The following is a 22,078-nucleotide window of genomic DNA, read 5'->3' as shown; positions in this document are numbered from 1 at the left end:
TGAGATGTAATATTGCTAACTTGTTTATCTGTAGTTGCACAAGTAGTCTTTTTGATTTCTTGATTTTTTTTTTCTTTTTTTTTTTTTCCCAAGAGAGAGATGTTCCTACAACCTAGATTAAACTGCACTGGTCCCTTGAGAGTAAATGAGGATGATGAAGTACATTGTGTTTTGTTCTAGTGTTCACATGAATGTGTGTGGTATTCCTACACACATTGTACGGCTGCATTGTTCAGTTTGAAACAACTCAATTAGCCGCAGTTGAGTGCTGCTCCAAATCGAAAGGAGAAAAATCGGTTGACTAGCAGAAGTGGACAACTGTCTTTAATTAAAGATTTACAGAGAACCAAACTTGGTGTTGTTTTCTATTGATATGAAATATATATCAACGTTTTCAGATTAGCTCCAGAACAATTCATAGACAGCTTTTACTAATGGCATTATAATCCATATGTCGTTTTAGATTAATGCATTATTTTTTAAATTTGTACAAAGTTAATTATATGTGTTCTTTGCAAAATGTTGAAACACACAAGACCACATTCAAATAACTGGGTATTAATGATGAAATCATTTTTCCTGCCAGGATGTTGGATCATAACCCACTCAGCAGTTTGACGCATGAGACGTTCTTTGGACTTCGTTCGCTCGTTTTTCTGTGAGTCTGTTTTTATTGTTCATCTAACATTGTGATTTGGATCTGCACTTTCACCAGTTTGATGAAAAATGCATTGCCTATGGCAGTGGTTCCCAAAGATTTTCTGCCCCCCCTATGGATTACAATAAAATCCCCCAAAAAAGAAAATAGAACCAACTGGGCACACACATCATTCAAACAGACATAAACCTATACACATATTTTGTTTTCAAACTCCACTGAAGTTTATTTCACACTTCAGGTTGCAACAAAACACACTACAAACCATCATTGCAGTGAAAAACTTTTGTGTAAATGTTTGTTTTTTTGTTTTTTTCATTCATCCATATCGCTTCCCCCCACCCCCCAAGTCCTATGGGATGAACCACTGGCCTATGGGATGTGAACTAGCTAGCAGGATTGGCATGATGCTTTGGGCAATGCTACGCTGGGAAAGTTTAGGTCTTACCATTTATGTAGATGTTGCTTTGTCACACATCATTTACACAAGCATTGGTGGTGACAAAGTAAACTTTTAGGGAAAGAGTTTTTGCTGATAGCAGTAATCTTATAAAAGTATAAAAGTGACCACATAGCAAAACCAAGTTCAAAGGAATGGTGTAGCATGGTTACAGGTACATCTTAATAAATTCAAAAATGCATTCTGATGAGATGTGTTTTCCAGATTAAAAGTATATTTTGAAAATAGCTTTTAAGCAAGAATTAAACATACTTTTCCTTAAGTCCCCATTTTTTATTGAAAACATAACCTTCTAATCTTCTAAGAAATTAAATGTAGTGTTTTCATTAGATGTTAGCAGGAAATCATCATAATTAAAATAATGGCTTAAAAACTTTAGCCTGTGTGTAAATCATCAAAATAATATGTTTTACCTGCACATGTATTACAGTTGGCCCTTCTATACCAACAAACCACTGACCCATGAAATTTAAAATCATAGAATGAACAAATGTAACTGTTAGAAAATGATGCAGTATTTGCTCAGGAACAATTGGAAATGGTCTGGTTTAATTCTCTAACACAGGTACCATATTGTAATATCAAAAGCAGCTCAAATTAACTGTTTCAGCCATTCCTGTGAACACTAAAATATCAGTTTCTTCACTTATATCAGTATTTATCAATGCTCATCCTCAGAGACCACAGCCCTGCATGTTTCAGGTGTTTCCCCACAGCTGACCTGAATTAGTGGGTGATTAGCACGCATCTGCAGCCTTTGATGGTTTGCAGAGGAGGTCATGCAATCATTTAAACCAGGTGTTCTGGAACAGAAACGCATCTAAAATATTCAGGGCAATGGTCCCTGTGGACTGGATTTGAGCAACACTGATTTAGCTATTCTCTTGTCCCTAACAGTTAAAGTCCTTTTTTATTTTTTCTGTGCAGATTCAGATCAGCAGCTATGAGTGTTAAACCCTTCCTCAGTTTCACAGAGCATTCTTGATCCAGTTAGTGGTCCTCCGCACAGCAGCAGAACTTCCTGAGGCGTAGCAAAAGATGTTTTTCAGGCAGCTTACCAAAAAACAGTAGACAGATCCAGGGGGGGAAAGCTTCTTGCTGCATAGTTGTCTTAAAAAGACCATCAGTATTGATCAAAATGACATTTCCACCTGCTGTCACATTGGTGTTTGAAGGTATCTGAATGTGGCTAAAAGGGGTAACAGATGGTGTTTGAAGGTATCTGAATGTGGCTATAAAGGGTAACAGACGGTGGCCGTATATGCTGCACTTTAGAAAATACAACACTTTTGGTGTACTTTCGACTAAGCAACCCACACCAGCAACACTTGATTGCAACCATTTGCCTGTACCTAATTAGTGAATAAACTAAATGGGTGGCTGAGTTTCAGTATAAATGCAGATGATGTGTGAAGGCCTCTGAAGTTCATTAAAGAACAAACTGCATCATGAAATCCAAGACCCACAGCAGACAAGTTTGGTATAAAGCTGGGAAAAAGTTTAAAACAGGGTTTAGTTATAGAACATCATCCAAACTTTGATTCTATAATGGAGCTCTGTTCAATCAATTGGAAGATTTGCACAACTGCAAGCCAACTAGAACAACTAAACTGGCTCCCAGGGCAAGGAGACCATTAATCAAAAAACACCCAAGAGGGCTGAAGTACTCTGACAGAGATGCTGAGGATATTCATATCCATGGACTTAGTCATAACAGTCCAGTTTGCAGTTTGCCACAAACCTTAAGGGACATAACAAACATGTAGAACAAGATGCTCTGGTCAGATGACGCCAACATTAAATTATTTTGTCCTTCATGCACAGCACTGTGTCAGAGGTAATGAGAAAATGCCTTAAGACAAGGCAGTCCTGGAAAAAATCTAGAAAATACTTGAGAATGGGAGAGAGGACAACAATCCTTAACACACATTATTAGTATGTTTAGACCAAAGTGTTTTCATGTCTTGGAATTTCTCAGTCATAACCCGGTGAAAAGGAATTTTCTGTCAATAGAGCTGAAATGTGGGTAAATGCAAAGCCATAAAAGTTGATTTGCAAAAGCTGCTTTGCTGTTGACTGAAGGGGACTAAACACAAATACAAGCAACACTTTTCAGGTTTTTATATTTGTTAAAAATATGTAGAATTTTCATTTCACTTCACACATACAATACAGACCAAAAGTTTGGACACACCTTCTAATTCAATGGGTTTTCTTTATTTTCATGACTATTTATAAGGCAAGAAATCCCACTTATTAACCTGACAGGGCTCACCTATGAAGTGAAAACCATTTCAGGTGACGACCTCTTGAAGCTCATCAAGAAAATGCAGAGTGTGTGCAAAGCAGTAATCACAGCAAAAGGTTGCTACTTTGAAGAAACTAGAATATAAGGGGTATTTTCAGTTGTTTTACACTTTTTTGTTTAGTGCATATTTCCACATGTGTTATTCATAGTTTTGATGCCTTCAGTGTGAATCTACAATGTCAATAGTCATGAAAACAAAGGAAACTCATTGAATTAAAAGGTGTGTCCAAACTTTTGGTCTGTACTGTATGTGTAAAATTTATGTTATAAATTGATGGTGTTTGTTTTTTATACGTTTTAGATTTAATTCCAACTACTTCAGCTGAATTTAAATGTCTTAACTGGCTACAAAACACTTTTGTCAGCATTAGTTGCCTTTAAATGTGCTATACAAACCAAACTGACTTTGACTGACTTTGGAAAATTACTTGAAGCTGTTGTCTACTTCAAACTTGTTCACAGGCTGTCTGGGTGAGACTTGTTTTTGTTTTCTTTCCTCAGGCCTGTTTAGAGCTCAGGCACATCTCAGCATGTCCTTCTAAAACTCCGGCTTGACACTTGACTCCAATAAGTGTTTTCTCTTTCTCTGCCTCTTCAAAGTGGCAGACTAGAAATACGCCTTTACTTGTCAAACCCACAAGTAGTATTCTGAGATGCAATTTAAATAGGATTGAAATTATCACAGTAAAATGCAGAATTCAATGAAGAAATAAACTTCAGCAGTATATGGGCGCTCACTCTACCTCCACACTGCACAGTTTGAAACTGAAACATTTTTACAATAATAAGAGTATCTAGGAACTTTTAAATTGTAATGCAATTTTACAATGTTTTTCTGGTGCATAAATATGTTTTTTTGTTTTGTTTTGGGGTTTTTTGGCCAATAATCAAAATAGAAGACAAATAAATACACCATTCTGTGATACCAAATGTTTGTTGAGCTCAGAAAGTTAGAAAATAGCTACTTGTCCAAGCTTGCCATATATACAACAGAGAAAAAACCCCTCAAAATGTTAAATTAGCTGTGAGAACCAAGGCTGGTGAAGGACCTCATTTTATCCTGCCACCTTGCAGAGTGAAGAGGATGGGAATGATGTAAAATAAATCTTCTGCCTAAGCTAAGATTTGCATTAATGCAGTCGACATTTCTGCATAACAATTGAAAGTATTTTTTTACCAGCATGGCCAATAATTGTGGAGGGCATTTTAGATTTGCTTGAGAAAGAAGAATCATGTAGGGTACCACACACATTTTTCTTTATTTTACACGATATATTGAAAATTACACCATTTTGGCTTGGGTTTCTTCCTTTCCTCCTTAACTTTAATCATATTTTTTCTTGTTAGATTGATTTGTTATAGTTAAGATAAATCAATCTAACAAAGTTTTGAATAACATTGATCAAAACTTTAACAATTTTAGCCTTCAGCTGAAGGCATGGAAGAAACAAATTCTGAAATACAGTATACAGTACTTATTTTAGGCTTGTAATCAATTAGTTGCAGCACCGTATGCACTACATGCATTTGAAAACAGATAAAATCTCAATCATATTTGAATCCCTCATTTCAAATAAACTCAATTTTATCAGAATCCATCATTTGGTTATACACAATAGATAGATTTGGGAATCAGGATGATTGGATAGCTGTTAGTGGGTGAAAACTTCACTTCTTTTGCTCAACTTCAGGTCAAATACGGTCTTCATAAACACACAAATTTCAGATATACATGTCAAAATACACATGCACATTTCAGAAAATATAAAATCAAGTGACTTTGACAAGCTTTTTAATTTAGATCTAAAGGGAACAACAACTTATATCCCCGGTTTGTAATTTGTGATTTCATGCAGGGCTTAAGGGCAGATTGAAGCCGGAATTAAAAATGAAGATAAGTAATGAAATCTGAAATATCGCTTTAAAGAATCGATATTCTTTAAAGTGATATTCCAAAGTGCTTTGCTTACTCTAGATATCACCTTATTCAATTTAAAATTATTCAGACTTCATTATTCTAAAGCAAAGTTGCACATTTTCCCCAATACATCCCCACTATGTGACTAATGCTATATTCATTCTTACTTTGTACTAAATTCACTCCATTTTGATCTTGCACATTTTAAACGTCATCAGATACCTGCCATTGTACCCACTTTTGATTCTACTGAGTTTCTGATTAGTTTGCTGAGATTAATAAATGCCAATTATAACTGTTATCTTATACTTTTAAGAAAGCTTGTTTTGATATTATAGAAAAAAACAGAAGTTTCATCTTTTAAATTATGTCTGAAGAAAATGGTAAGAGTCTCATCTGGCAAGAAAGAGGTTATCATTAGCAAACAAATTGAAACAATTCAAGAAGACATGGCAACCCCTTTTACAATGTATTGATAATTCAAACTGAAGAAGTCCTATAAGTTCTCAAATTTTTCATTTTTGACACTTTTGTTTTCTATTGTCTTTATTTTTTATGCCTAAATTAGAAAAAGAAGACAAACTTGTATTCCTGATGCTTTGATTTTTCTGATCAATGAAATTGTTTAAACAGGTAGCCTTGGTAAAATTCTAAACAAACTTCAAATCGAAAAAGTTAGTTAACAAACTCATTCACTGATACATGCAAAAAAATAAATAAATAATAACAGGTATTAAGCTGTAAGTGTTTGTATCATGCAATGCAAAATTCAAGCTGAAAATCTCATTGTTATTTTATAGAACTGAAGCAAAGGAGTTTTGGGACACCTTTTATTGGATAATATATTGAAAGTTGGCATATGATCTTGTAAAAGGGATCATTTGTCCATGAATCAAAAACTTAGACTTTACCTCATGTCTATTAACAATCAGAGTAAGAGCATTTTTTTTCTGACATAGCCTAGACTACTTCAGCTGGAAATGAAAAGAAATAAACCCACAAGGGCAAAGACTGTGAAGAGAAAGTCATAAAGTTGTTGACTATGAAGAGACATAATCAGAAAATAGTGCCAAACAAAACAGAGACGTATTTTTGTAACGTAACTGTGGGCTGTTGTTTTAAAGTTTTTATGAGCGTGCCACATTTGATGAGGCTCTTAGAATTCATTGCACAAAGTAGATCAGAAACAACAGCACTGGCACAATAGCTTGAATAAATTCAAACTTGCTGCAGTGTTGCGGATATCGTCAGGCTGGCAACATGAATGCAAAATATAGAAAATATTTAATGCCCCTAGTCAGATCTATTGATCTTATAGAAATTGTTCTCAATCATTCAGCATTTCACTTTCATGTTTCTGCTTTGTTTTGTTGGAGATTTAATAGAAAACACATTCTTAAATGTGTCCAACTTGTGCTACTATTTTTCTTTTGCCCTCATTCCTTTATCTGCAAGCTGTAAAAAGAAGGTAACTGATTCCATTAGGCTACTCTGTGACATATAATACCTCATGAAAAGCAGATGTTGGGAATTTCTTTACATCTAGCGTGCATGAGCATCCTATACGCTGATACCCCTAAATAAAATCAAATGCAAACAATTACCTTCAGAAATAGCTTAATTAGTAAATGAAATCTAATCCTTTATCATTAAAACACAGTATAAGTCTAACTCTTCTGATGAGGCCTTGGAGAGCTTTTTTTAGTGAAAAAACCGCATCGTGAACAGAGAGGTCGGGGCTGAGGGTAAGCTTAAAGGGACAAACTTATGTATTTTCCACCCACATAGTGCCAGTTTATAGAATAATCAAGTAATTATTTTACCTTCAAGCATTATAAAAATTCTACTTATATATGTACAGTATATGCTAAGCATAACTTAAAGAAAAAGGAAACTTGACTTTGTAATTTGATGCCTTGAAATTGGGTCTGTCTCCTCTGTTATGTAGTTAACACCTGTTCTCAGGAGCACTGGACTGACAAATAGTTTGTGCTTTATGAGGAAGAAGCTCGGCTTGGGACTACACCTTCAGCGAGGAGCTGTGGATAAATAGGCGTTTAGTTATCCCCGGATGGTTTTCACAGGAGATTTAAGGATTCCCCCAAACATGCATGAATGTATCAAAACAGCACTCCAGGTATGTTTGGGATGAGGGAAAAATATTACGACATAATGTAAAACTCAAAATAGTAAATTTTACACACCATTTCCCTTGGATAATAGACCAGGCTAAATGTCCCTTGTCCATTATCCAAAAATAGAATATGCACAATGTGTATTTAAACTGACAGGCTGGGCAAGGAGAGCATTATTCAGAGAAGCAGCTAATAGGTTTATGGTAGCTCAAGAAGTGATGCTGAGATCCAAATATTGCTTTTATATAAAAGTGACAAGAAGAAAAACACAAGAAGTATTTGAATTTTGTCAAGATACAACAAACATGTAGCAGGTGTTCGGATTAGACTAAAATGCAACTTTTTAGAAAAGACTGTGCTTCACTCTTAAGACACTAAAATATGGCAGTGGAAGCATCATGCAGTGGTGACGCGTTTCCTTAAGCATGGAGAGAGAAGTTGATCAGAGTTAATAGATGGACGGAGCTAAACAAACCTGTAGGAACATCTACTACAAGCTACAAAAAGCTTCCGATTTGGGCAAAGGTTCACCTTTCACCTAGATAACGCCAATAATTTTTTAACCAATAGAAGGTGCTAAATGTCGATCTTTATAAATGCAAAGACGGTGAAAAGATTCCCCAAATCATTTTGAAAAAAAGGCAAGTTTAAATTTTAGTCCACTAACCAATAATGCTGTAAGAAAAATTATGTTTTGCTATCATTCTTACATAAGTAGTTACCGGTTTGCTCTTCATTTATAGGTTAATTATATCTGTGAGACAGAGCTAACCTTTCTTTAATCCTTAAAACATGTTCTTTGAAGATGGTCTTCTGAGAGTTTCCTTAGTCGTAAACCTGTGTTTGTTTATGATCTTTGCCCCCCTACATAGAGATTCCTTAGTCGTAAAGCTGCGTTTGTTATGTGTTAGTTCCTGAGTGACCACTGATCTTATCAACACCAGCCCCCTTTTATTTTGTGTTAATGAAAGGCAAGTTTTACTTCAGGGTTTCAGAACACATGGTGAGCTGTACAGAGGAGCAGTCCGCTGTGTCTTTTCCTTTTGCAAAAGCTTGGTTGAAAACTCAAATGTTGTCTGTGGTTCTTTCTTTGTATTTTAGGTACACAAAAATACCTATCAAATGCACTTCTTTGTTGAAGTAATAATGAAATCTGGATAAAATACATTGAATTTAGTAGCGCTAAGAGAGTGTAAATGCATTTCACAAGACCCCATACATCTTTTTTTTGATGAGGTATAACAAAGTTTCATGATGGGATCTTCTGAAGTAAGATCCCATCATACAGTGTTTGCTTTAGGATATGCATGCTTTTCTCAAGTCTGTTTTGGATAGTAGAGTTTGCTTTGCAGCCATCTTGGGGCCACGACATCAGAGCTCAAAGAAAATTAGCTTATTAAGAAGGCTGCCTCTGGACTATTCTGAAAGACCTCAGAGAAGTCCAGAGAGTCATTTATGTTTAGCACAGGTTGCTAAATGTTTTCATAAAGTATTCGCTATAGTTAATTTCAGCGATTAATTTCTTTTGACCAGAATCTGGCTCATCTCACCTTCAGCTGTTAGAGGCTGGAGTACAAGCAGTGTAAGACAAGAATCTCATCTAGGTTGAATGTCACGGTGATCAAAGCAGCAGCTCTCACTCTGTAAAGTTTAATCTCTGTGCAGTAAAATGTCCATTGTCTCTCCTCAGATCAATGGTGCACACCTCACTGCAGCAGCTTCCTCATCCCAGCTTCTGTCAACACATGCCTGCCCTGGACTGGCTGTGAGTCTGCTCTGACAGTGTACTTGTGTGCATGCAGGTGTGTAGTGAGAGATTTGATTGATGTTGTTTGTGTGCTAGAAAGGGAGAGTGAATGTGCTTTTTTATTTATTTATTTTTTGCAGCCTGTATTTGAAAATAATATGACAGGAAGCGGGAGAAGACATGCGGCGAAGCTATCAACGACAGGAGTCAAACTCATGACGGCCATGTCGAGAATAATATCCTCTGTGTACAGGCCGCCACACAGCGATGTGAATGTGTGTTTAGTGCATGTGAGTGAACAATAAGGACATATTAAAAAAGCATGCGGAGAGGTTAGAGTGATGCTTCTGACTAACAGGCATCTTCAGGTTATGTCGCTGTGGCCGGTCAGCTTGACCAGCCGCATCATCCGTAAGATGAGACTGAAATTCTCTATGACCTCATGCTTTCTGCAGCTTTTGTGTCTGAATGTCTGGAGCACTCTGCAGTCCTGGACTCAAATTTACTCAGGTTGTTTAAATGTGTTTTTCTTTTTATTTTTGGAAAATACCAGAAAACACCACTGTTTTTATTCTCTTTTGGAATCAAACATTTATAAAGAAAAATCAAAAAATTTAATTATGATCAAATCGAATGGATTACCACACTTGAACTTGCTCACACCAACTCAAACAAAATCATTCTGTGTAGTTCTTAATATCTGTCTTTGATGGTCTGGCATGATAATCTTTTAAGTACACGCTTGTGATTATCTTGCGGTTGGCTTTGTTTGTTGGTTCTATTTGAGTTGTTCTACTAATAATTTGGTTTGTTTGCACCACAGATTGCAGCTTATGGTGCTCCCACTAAAAAGCTGGACTTTAAGTTACTTGTAATTGATTTTATAAAATACAAATATAGTTGGTGCTGATGGACTGATAGTAATATTCATTTGTAGATCTCACAATCACATATCTATGTACAAAGCAACAATTTTTCAGGATTAGGGTGAACTACTTTACTAAAGCTAGATCAGTTAAAGTTAATATGGCTCCCATACTGCCTCCTTTCTGTCCTTGTCCTGTTGGAGTTTAGTGCTGCTGTCAACATGCCTGAACACAGTATCTTTGTGGAAAGACTTAAATATGTTGTGTTTAGCTTCTCTTGATGAATATTGCTTGAAAATCAGATATGTAGTTTAACTATAAACTCTCATGATACACATACATATATTTTTTCAGTTTGCTACATTTTAAGTGTTTTAAAACCGATATAGTCAACTAAAGTAAACAACACAATGAAAGTGATTTTCTGTTCGACCAGGAGGAGTGAATGCTGCAAGTCAATGACTCACTGCAATCTACTGGGTTTACTTAGAAACGTTTTAAGCAACTTTGTACAATTATTGTGCTTACTTTACTGTGAGATAACTAGAATCAATTAGAAAGTATGGATGATTGAATTTAAATATTTTTTTGTAAAGTGCCTCAAGACTTGTTGTCAATTTGCACTATATAAATAAAATGAATTGAATGCACTGTAGTTAAATTTGGTGGTCTGAAAGTCAGATATTTACTTTATAATTTATTTCTTACACAGGATGGTATTACTTTGATCACATATTGTGAGAACCCTTGGTGTTATGTTTTATCAGGATCTGTCTCTGAATTCTTAATTATTCCCCAAGTACAACATTATTTACTTTATCTATGAAGGGAAGTTTCAAAATAAGAAACTTCCCTTCTTTAACTGAAGTTGAAAAATGCTTGATCCATTCGTTATGTCCAGGGTGGAATATTGCAAAGGGATTGTATCTAGATGTCCAAATAAATACCTTAAACCTCTGCAGTAAGTTTAAAACAGAGGTGCAACTGAGATTTTAACAATTTTCAACAAAGGAGCTCCTGTCACATTTTCCCTGCCCTGGAATGAAATGTTTCTCGTCTGCAATGTTAAATTTTCTCTTGGAAATCTTTATTTATTACACTATTGGGAAAACATGTATTTTTACCATATGGCCTATCTGTTGTAGTGGTGATTGTACTTGATTGATATATTTAATATTATTAATTTAACATTTCTGAGTGCTTCTTGGGGTCATGTTTTACATATTTGAAAGCTATATTTATATTAATTCCTCTAAGATCTCAGTTTCTTTTGCATGTTTCATGTTCACACCTGAACCCTTGTGGTTTCACCAAAATGTTCATTTTGTTTGCCTTGCTTTTATCTCTTCTCTCAGGGATCTCGAGGGAAACCAGATTCAGACTCTCAACTATTCCATCTTAAAAACATGCAGCAAACTTGAAGTCCTGTGAGTATATGATAGACACATCAAATGATATGGCTGGTATGTTTTTATTGCATTCATCCAGTGTTTTGAGAACAATCTGGTCACTTGTGCATGCTATTATTAACTTTCCACTGCAGCTGTGTCCTCAGCATGAAGCAGAAGATTAGTTGAAACTTTTGATTGACAACTCGGCTGCAGCGACACCACGAGTTGTGGACTGTTTGTCCTGCATTAATTGAAATATAACATTTTTGGGGGAATAAAGTAAATATTTACCAAACTTAGCCATCTTTTGCTGGCCTGATACCTTTGAATCCTCAATTTTATTCCTAACGTTTAAAATGAAATAACGTCCAAACCCATCTTTGCTAGAGGTACAAAAGTGTTGTAGTGCTCCATATATGGAATCTGTTAAGATCAGACAATTGGGCTTTAACGTCAATTTCTCTGTGGTTTCCTGCAAATAACTTCACAGACCTGAAGTTTGATCATTTGAAAAAAATGTTTTTTTTCTTTGCCTTAGTTTTGGATGATAAGGCACAAATGCTTCACCAAATGTCTCTGGTAATGCTTTGCACTTCACTAACATCACCTTATAACTGTGTTTTATTGTCGGTGTTTGTTTTTTGTTGGGCTTTTTATTACAGATTCTCTGTCTCATATTATATTGTTACAGCACAGTGACAGTTTTAGCAAATATGTAAAAAACATACTTTTATGAATGTTGACCTCCAAATGTTGAACCCCAATATGTATTTATTTATTATATTGCTCTGATAGTTATAGATGTGTGTGCATGTTTTTCTTGCATTATAAAAACTTCTACCAGGACTATTTGACTATTTCAGTCTAGCTGGAGATTTTTTGTGTGTGTTGGAGAGGAAGGAGAAGAAAACATTGCAAAATGTTTTTAGAGCCAAACTTCTTCCCATATTCATAGTGGGTTAGGTTTCATACAGCCACAGCAGGGATCCACCGTAGGACATTGTCTTACTCTGCATGCTTTCTGACTGCAAATCTGTCTTGTTCAGATTACTGATGGACAACAGAATCACAAGAGTCCCTGAAGACACATTTCAGTCTCTGTGGAAGCTTGGTGAACTGTGAGTATATATTTGTTTCTTTCTTTCTGTGCACATATTTGAACACATCAGCACACACTCATTTTGATTAAAAATGTTTTCAGTCAAGATTGATACTTCTGCTTAATGGGTATTTACATTTGGTTGAAATTTTTGTTTTAGTGGAAGATATTCAGCAGCTTTGGGTCTTTACCAGTGCTGTTTGTCAACAGATAAAGGAATAGATCTTCAATAAGCGGTATTACGTTTCCTGCAAATTAATTTAGCAAAATGTAAGAACTGAATTTGTAATTACCGTATTTAAGTCGACTCAAAAATAAAAACTGTACGGCAAAGTTAAAGACATGCTTTTATTTCTGAGATTTTTGTCTTTGTCTATACTGGCGATATACAATGAGCTTGAAAGGGGGATTAGAGATACAAAGGCACCAAACTAAAAATGACGGAGGGTCACTTACAAAATGCCCCCACCTTAAGAGTGCATGGCAAGACCTAAATAGCAACATAAATATCTATGCAACATGCTATAACCCAGCATTGGCAGAGGAAATATGCTTCACTCTAAAGTAACATATGATTTCTGGATGTGTCATTAAGGGTTGTGCTATGGAATTACATGACATATTCACTAACATATATATCTAATACAGTGCTCTTTTCTTACTTGTTTAAATACATCTGAAATTGTTGCTTCTGTAGCAGTGATGTTAAAAGCTATAAAAGACTTTACCCTGGCATCGAGGTTCTGCCTCAAGCAGGACAATGACCCTAAGCAAACAGCCAGGGCTCCAATTAAATCATTTAGAACTTGAAAATTAACCATTGCTGACGTTCTCCTTTGAGGAAAGAAATGACAGTTTAAAGACTAGACGAGAAACACCCGAAAGGACTTTTAGAAATTATTCCAGTGAAATACGGTTTTGCAAACCGTTGAGTCAGGTTTCCTGAATACTAAAAGTATAAGTAGCATAGATACCTTTTCAAACTTGAATACTTTCTGCAGGCTATGACTGATAATCCCTTTCATAAATATATAATATGGTCACTTTTCTTTTCCTTCAATCTTGTTTAGAAATCTTTCTGGTAATAGAATCAATGAGCTGCCAAAGAACACATTCAAGAACCTCTCCAAGTCCCTCCTGAAACTGTGAGTAACAAATTATACCAAGATTCAAACATTGTCTTTGATTTTGTGCACATTGTAACCCTGCCAAACTAAGGTGGAATTTAAAGTATTAGGACTAAAGAACGTATGAAGATCTCTAGTTTAAAGGTAGGATTCAAAGAGCTTGACCCTGCTGGAGAGAAAAAGGGAGACTTTATTAAAACAGATAAGTTTTCTTCTGTTTTTAGACTTGAAACAATTTTACTACTGTTGTGTGATAGAAAGTCATGTAGCATACAGATGTAATTATTTCAATTCAATTCATGCTTATTTAATCAAGGACAGCACAGTAAACAATGTTACATGACAAAAACAAAGCAACTGTTGTTTTATACAAATGTCATCAACCCACAACATAATTTATAAACCTAATCCTTGATTGGATCTTATTTAAGACAGCAAAATTAGATTTAAAGAGTCCCATCACACACACAGGCACACACAGGCACACGCGTATGCTGAATTACTGTAACTATTAAGAAATGCAAAAAATGCACATTTGAGAAAACTAATGCTCCACAGTAAAGTAGGTTGGTATATATCAGTGTTAACAGATTTGCTTTTGTTTCTGCCATTTTTTCATGAACATAGAAAAGGGCAATAGAATGGAAGAAACAATTGAGGGAACAATGAAAAACCAGGAGCTTAAGTACTGAGGCAGGGTTTAAATATGAACTAATCAGAAAAAATGTGGAACAGCTGTGGGAGAAGGAAAGCAGGGAAACTGAGGCATCAAGACTAACTAACACTGAGGAAACTGAATTAAGGCTAAAAAAAAGCATTGAAAAACCATTAGGGAAAGGCCTGGAACTAAAATAAGAGAATAAACCAAAATATGCGGATAAAAGAACATGAAAACAATCAGGAATAAACTAAGTACAAAGGAATGAACAAGTATGACAACAGCATTGTAATAATATTGAAAACAGAAAGCTGAATAGGATATGACCCAAAGAACATAAATAAAGCAAGGAAGTAATTAAACTGCAAACAAAAAACACAACCAAACTCAAACTCCTGTGGATTGTGACTAAGCTATAATGACATGACTATTTAGAGCAATAAAATTATACTCAAAAGTAGGGTCAAAATAAACATGAACAATATAATGAAATAATGAAATACAAAAAAGTGTTTCAAATGTTTTCTTCGAGTCTGTATATACTCGTGTAGTGTGATTATTTCTTTAAAACATGCAAAATTATTATTGTTAATGCAAAACAATAGTGGGCATATTTAAAAACTGTGCATTGCACCATCAGGTGCAGCAGTCTACAGGGTAATAAAAAAAAGCAAATAAAAAACCACGAGAAAGAAAAGTACATTAGTAAAATAAACCAAACATTTCCAGTCATAAATAAAACATAGAGGTAATAAATTAAAGCAATTCTTCTTGGCAGTGGTTTGGTTGGGGTCTAATTTTAAAGAAACCAATTTGAATTGAGTGGTTTTTCATAACATAAAAGTTTCATAACATGGCTTTTTTTGTACACACTCCCATCCAAACATTAAAGTGTTTCCTGCTGGAGTAGAACTAACATTTTTACCCACCCTGAAACACATTGACTTGTGGGAAAAGTACTAGTAGGCATTTTAGATTCCATCTCCTTGGTTGTAGGAGGGAGGGAAAAGGGAGTATCTTCTATTACTGCCACCTGCTGGTACATTTGTTCCTTCAAATTGTTCCAGGAGGTTTCACTAGAGTTTGTTCCACTCAGCTGGCTTTACATAGCTGGTTTGATAAATCCCGTAGTATGTGATCCCTCAGCAGCTGCAGTTAAGTATGTGATCCCGGTCTTTCAATCATGAAACAAAAACTTCTGTTAGTGTGAACTCCAGGCCTTCTCGTAATCTCTACTCTAGTGTATCCCAAGCTTAAACCATCATGCAGAACATTTCACCCTAGATAGTGAAAAACCTGACCAAAGGATCAAAATGAGCACCAGTGGTTTTGTTACTGGAACACTTCAGTTTGAGGAAAACATTCCTTACACGTCTTTAGTATAAACTGCTGACGAAGAAAATTAAAAGAATCAAAACTATTCTGTATTTCTCTATATTTTTAAAATTATTCTTTAGATTGAAACTGAGATGATAAAAGTGTTGTGGAAGTGAATGTTATTTTAAAGTAAATGAAAAGCCAAAAGTCTCCAGACATTGGCTGCAGACAAATGACCTCAGCTACATGCCCTGCATGTATTCTGATTGGCTGAGTCACTGCTTTCCTTTATTCTATATTTAGTCACATCTGACTTCTGTTTAGAGTTTTCCTACTTTATGAATTCAGAGGTCAAGTCAAATAGTCTCTTGATTTATATAGCACTAGACAAAAACAGTTAAGTTTGCCCAAACTGCTTCATACAGTTAAAATATTTAATAACATTTATCATTAAATTATTATTTTACAACTTTGGGGCACTCATATTCTGGATAGAGTTTCAAATTTTTATCGCTAGGTCTTCAGGAGATTATTAATATGAAAAGAAAGTGATAAAACTAGACAGTGATGATATATATAAACCAATAAACCTCGTCCTGAAACATTTGTATACCATAAATGACTTCTTTTTTTCCAACATTCAACCAGGGTGTATTTAAAAGCAACACACATACTTCAAATAGTGAAAGGATTAAAAAATAGCTTTACTCTTCCTGTTTAGAAGCTCCTAAAGTTAATTATTTGAAATGCCACAGCATATGCCAAGATAAGAATAATTGTGACAGCAGCTGAAAGATTAATGAAGTCAGGAATAAAGGCTGGGTTCCCTCATTTAAAAGTTCTGAAACTACCAGTAAAATGTTTTTAATGTGATTCCAACTTCACAGGCAACTATAGTACTATTTTACTATAATGACTAGGTCCAAATAGAAGAAAATTCTGTTATGTTACCTGTTCAGATTTAAGATGTTGGCCACAATTCATTTCTTACTTCAGTTGTGCATGTGGACCGACTTAACCACCAGGATTATCCAGTTTAATAAGAAAAATCAGGAGAAATTCGATGCTCCTGAAATAATAAAGCAAACCCAATCCTATTAAACCTCCCTCTATTACTGGTCTTGTCAACCCCGTTCAAAAATGTCACTGAGGTACAAATTGTCAATTGCCCAACTTCAGCCCCCTCTAGAGCGATTGTCCTGCAACTTTTTTAATGTGTCCCTTTTCCAACACATCTGTATCAAATAAATGCCTTGTTGCCAGGCCTCTGCAGAGCTGGACGATATGCATGATATCAGGTCTCAATGACTGGGCTTGGAAACCCATAGTACAGCTTGTCAGAAATACATCTTTTTTATTTAAAGTTAAACACTGTCATGCTTTTAGTCATGTTTGGGATCATCTACCCAAAAAGTTTATAGGCCAAACATTGTTATGCAGTCTGTTATGTGGTTTTGTGGCTTGTTCTGTCTACAAGGCAAAGGATTAATTAAAGGACCAGAAGTGTGGTTTCTGTATTGAATCCGATCCAGTGTTAACAGTTGTGCTGTTGTCTGTTTCCAACCACACTGATGACCATGTCAGATGACCAAAATTTTTCTGTTTTATGGGAAACATTTGTCAGAACACTGACTAACATTAAACCGTGACCAAACATTCACTTTTCCCCAGTTCTATAAAGTGGAATCAAAGAATCCCCGGGGGATTTCTTTGATTTATGAAATTACCCAAGTTTTAATAGTTTTTATACTTAAATAGACTGGCATGATGCAACAAACTTTGTTTTATTTGACGTCCTCCTACAGCCGCTGCCTAGAGGATGGTTTGCAGCAAACTGCGGCGGAGCAGAGATACACACATTGCTTCTCTGCTTCAGTTAAACAACAATTCCAAGAGGAAATCTTGGAATTTTGGTGCCTGTTAAATATTTTGAGGCAGACATAAACGAAAAAAAGCTGGAGAATTTCTGTTAGCAAAATATTTACTGATTTTTCAAGACATCCCACACTGAGTTTGTAAGTAATCCTAAAGTATTTCTTTCTGTAGAAATATATCCTACAATCCCCTTCTCCGCATTCATCCAAGTCACTTCAACCACCTGACACAGCTTCAGTCTCTGTAAGTATAAAACACAATGTAACATCTGAGTTTCAACAGTTTCTTTGAAAACAGAATTGCCTACCAACATACTTTCAAAGCTAATATTCTGTTGTTGACTAAATTTAAAACCTTTGTTTTAACCTTCAACCAACTATTTAAAGAATTTTAAAAAATATTATCACATTGCAAAAAAATTTTTTTAATGTGACTTTATTGCTGTGTACATGTCAGGTTTGACACCTATTAAAGACAAGTTGAACAACACAGAAAAGACAAGAGAGTTAGATTCTTTTGTACTCGCGAGGAGAACGGACCTCCTGCTCTCTGACCAGTCTGTTATGTGGTCAGATAACAGACTGGTTATCTGTATTTTCTGTTTTTATTCAGGGCTCTGGAAGGTATTGAGATACCAGATATTCAGACTAAAATGTTTCTTCCCATGAAGAACCTTTCACACATGTAAGTAAGATCTTGATGAAATGCCACCACTGAATAAGTAGTACTACATTAAATTTTTTAATGAGCAGTCATTGTCTGTCTCCTTGTTTTCTTTCCGCTGCCATCATTTATATTTGTTTTTGTCCATCTCAGCTACTTTAAGAAATTCCAGTACTGCTCCTATGCTCCTCATGTGAGATCCTGCAAGCCCAACACAGATGGCATCTCTTCATTTGAGGACCTGCTGGCAAACATGGTGCTGCGGGTGTCTGTTTGGGTCATGGCTTTCATTACCTGCTTTGGGAATCTTTTAGTCATCGGTATGAGATCACTGATCCGTGCAGAAAACAATCTACATGCTGCCTGCATCAAAGTCCTCTGCTGTAAGTATCTGCACATCATTAAACTGTTTTTAAGAAGGAAGAGATTCACTGATTTAAATGTATACCAATTTATGCTATAAATTACACCGTTGTGGATTAAGGTTTTGTCATTTTGTTTTTCAGAATGTTTCACATTTCTGTGCTATGCCTGCGAACAATAATTTGAAAAAGGCATGTCACAAAGCTAAAGGAAAAACACATGAAGTTTCCATTGTGTGTATTTTATGTGTGTCACAGTAGGAAGTGTAGTTGTTTGGTTCTCCACTGTTTGAGCTCATGTCCACTCTTCATATCGATGTATTAATCTGTAAGCATTTGTCAGAGCAACTCTGAATTAGAATCAATTGGAAAGCACTTTGAGTGGTTGGTATGAGCAAAAAGCAATGTAGAAATTCAGTTTACTATTTTATTAGGTTTTACAGGAGCATCAAATGTAGACACATATAGATTCATTACACACACAGCAAAATATATCATTTTATCTCTGCTCTTACATAGGCATCAAGTGTAATCTCTTGAATTTCCCATCAACACCATATACAACATGTAATTTGTGGGGAAATTTAGTGCGTCTTACACATTGTAGCATTAAAATGTTTGGGACTTTAACACTTCACATATTCTTAATCATTCAACATGTGATGTTGAACATGCAGAAAATATGTATATTTTTTGTGTAGAAAGTAAAAAACTATTTTAGATTTGACGTATATGTGATGACTGAATATTTAGTATATTTCTGTTGACTCTGGCTTTCAGATTTCAACCTCTGGATCAAATCCTGATTGATGGCGAACCATTTTTGTTTTATTGTTTGCAATTTGTTTCCATCTTGTTATTCGATTGAAGAATCGATCACTGGTTGTCAACAGGATTGCTATCTTGGGATTTTTGTGGCTGCTGATCCAAGCTTTCATCGCTATGTTCTTTCTCTGGTATTGATTTAACTTTGTAAATAATTTAGCAATGTGCTCAGGGTCATTGTCCACTTGAAATCAATGTCATTTCTGACTTAGATTTAACTTCTTAGCTGATGTTTTGAGATAGTGCTTTATTTTTTTTTCACATTTCTTGTCCTTTTGTGAAGTGCACCAGTCCCATCTGCAGCAGAACGCCCACATAACATGATGCTCCAGCCATCTGTGTCCTTAAGCATGCAAGCCTTCCTAATTTTTCTCTGAATATAACAGCGTTCATTGTGTCCAAACACTTTACTTTTTGTTTCATCGGACCACGAGACATGCCACCAAAAATCAAGGTCTTTGTCCCTGAGAGGATGTATCTTATGTTGCTTCACTGGCTTTTCAGACAATTTCACTGTGAATAATGACAAGAATGTTTATTCATATAGCACATTTACAACAACCTTAGCTGGCCAGAGTGTTTCACAATCAAAGCTACATATAGCATATAAAATAAGAAATAAAATCTTTACATAAAACATGATAAAATTGGCAATGAAATAATAATAGGAATAAAAACAATTCATACTTTATTTCATCTTGATTTCAGTTTCTCAAAGACTTGTACCAATTAAATACTGTTTGTTTCTTTTCTTAACTGGTGTTGAAAGCCAGAAAAAATAAAACCTCTTTAGCTTTATGCTAGGGTTCATGTGCATGTTGTAGAACCAAAATATTTTCAACTCTTGAACACAGAACCCATCTCCTTCTCATGTCACTTTAACTTGCACATAATTGAGTGAAAGAACACGGATGAACCAAAATTGGAGAGAGGTCAACGATTCTTTCCATGGCTTCCAATGCCTTGACATCATCAACTGCGATTTTCTAGATTTATTAAAGGTGTAGTAATCATATCATAGTATTATTATAATGTTATCCTGGGTTTTTGCAAATGGAAATAAGCTTTGTAATCCCACCTCACATAAAACATGAAAGTTTATTCTGATTTAATGTTAAATAGAGCGAAAAAAGAGTTATGCAACTTTTTATAATGTATGTAAATATCTTGTTTCATCTGTTTGTTTGAAGTAATGCAGATTTCCCCTGGCAGGTTGTTACTCTTGACTGCTCTCAAATGGTAGCAATATTAGGTTTCTGAATTTTAATGAGACACTTTTTTTGTTCTGTTGGGAGCAACCAACAGCTGGCAGATAGACATAAACCCACCCTGAGGTGTTTCTATTAAAATATGTGTGTGTCCTATCATCTAGGTGCAGACTGTCTGATGGGGGTGTACTTGTTTTTCGTTGGAGTGTTTGATGTGAAGTTCCGGGGACAGTACAATCGAAATGCCCTGCTGTGGATGGAGAGTGTGGAGTGTCGCACCATTGGCTTTCTAGCCATGCTCTCCTCAGAGGTGGTGCAACAAACTTTAATCAACAACTTATGTGATATATAAAAATGGCTGTTTGAGTTTGAATATTTTGTGGATATTCTCAAATCCAGACACAGTCAGAAATCATATTTAGATGCTCTAAATGTTCCTGGGGAAGTTGCAGGGGAACTACAATATTGACAAGCTTAGGCATTACTCTGTTTGGATACTGGTTTTCTCGGCAAAATTGGTAGATCTCATTTTATTTGCTTCTGTGGAACAAGTTTTCAGTTTCAGCTGTTTAACCCAAATTGCCATCATAAGATAAAAAGAAACTTGATCCAATGTTCATGAATAACTTAGGAAACGGGCTCTAGCCAATCATGAAATTGAAAATACTGGAAATACACTGTGATTGTCCACATGGAAACAAGGTTAATGTAATTATAAATTTAGAGAGCAACCAATTAATAATATCACATCCAATTGTTGCTTTTAAAATTCTTGTGTAAGAAGAATGGTTAAAATTAGTGATTAAAATCCAAAAGCAACCAAACATGAGTGTATGTAAAGTAGACGTACATGGACAATCCACTAGTGGTCATAGCAGCTGCACATACAAATATCCATTAAGGTGAGTAATCAACCAGTGTGCAGTGAAAATGAAGATAAGTTTTATATGCTATCAGTTATGGAAAAAATTTAATAAAAATTACCTTGCAATTTTGGAAGCATTTATGCTCTAAATGTCCACTTTTACTATTCCTATTTTTCATAGTTATTATTTTCTCCCAGGTATCTGTTCTCCTCCTGACGTACTTGACTTTGGAGAAGTTCCTGGTTATTGTGTTCCCTTTCAGCAATTTGCGCCCAGGAAAACTTCAGACTGGGGTGAGATATCTCATCTCTCTCTGATCCAAATTTGAATGTTTTTGTGTGTTTTTATGCTTATCCAGCACTGATTCTCTGTAATTCAAATTCAGCTGCCTTGTTGTGTAGAATCCAGTGCTGCGCAGTGTAGTGCAGTCACTCATCATTTTGGAAATCCTGCATAAAATAATGTGAGCATGTTTATTATATCAGTAAATCCACACACAGATGAGTTGGTTCACGCAAGCAAAATTTTTTGGCAGCACTGAATGCACAGGCTGCCTGTATCCGAGTCATTTGTAGAGAACATTATAAAAACACAG

The 22,078-nt window shown here is 35.4% G+C and overlaps 1 protein-coding gene across 1 annotated transcript in view; it reads left to right on the top strand.

Annotated features, from left to right (window-relative positions):
- rxfp2 (relaxin/insulin like family peptide receptor 2) overlaps nt 1–22,078 on the top strand; it is a 94,801-nt gene that overhangs the window by 61,875 nt on the left and 10,848 nt on the right. The window contains exons 8-17 of the mRNA XM_023342917.1: nt 587–658; nt 9,170–9,244; nt 11,448–11,519; nt 12,530–12,601; nt 13,653–13,727; nt 17,731–17,802; nt 18,172–18,243; nt 18,376–18,605; nt 20,782–20,927; nt 21,681–21,776. Coding sequence (XP_023198685.1) covers nt 587–658; nt 9,170–9,244; nt 11,448–11,519; nt 12,530–12,601; nt 13,653–13,727; nt 17,731–17,802; nt 18,172–18,243; nt 18,376–18,605; nt 20,782–20,927; nt 21,681–21,776 — 982 coding nt within the window. The remainder of the gene's footprint in view (nt 1–586; nt 659–9,169; nt 9,245–11,447; nt 11,520–12,529; nt 12,602–13,652; nt 13,728–17,730; nt 17,803–18,171; nt 18,244–18,375; nt 18,606–20,781; nt 20,928–21,680; nt 21,777–22,078) is intronic.

Source organism: Xiphophorus maculatus, chromosome 11 (genome assembly GCF_002775205.1).
Source record: "Xiphophorus maculatus strain JP 163 A chromosome 11, X_maculatus-5.0-male, whole genome shotgun sequence".
Classification (NCBI taxonomy): Eukaryota; Metazoa; Chordata; class Actinopteri; order Cyprinodontiformes; family Poeciliidae; genus Xiphophorus; species Xiphophorus maculatus.
This window is presented reverse-complemented; position numbering and strand designations above follow the sequence as displayed.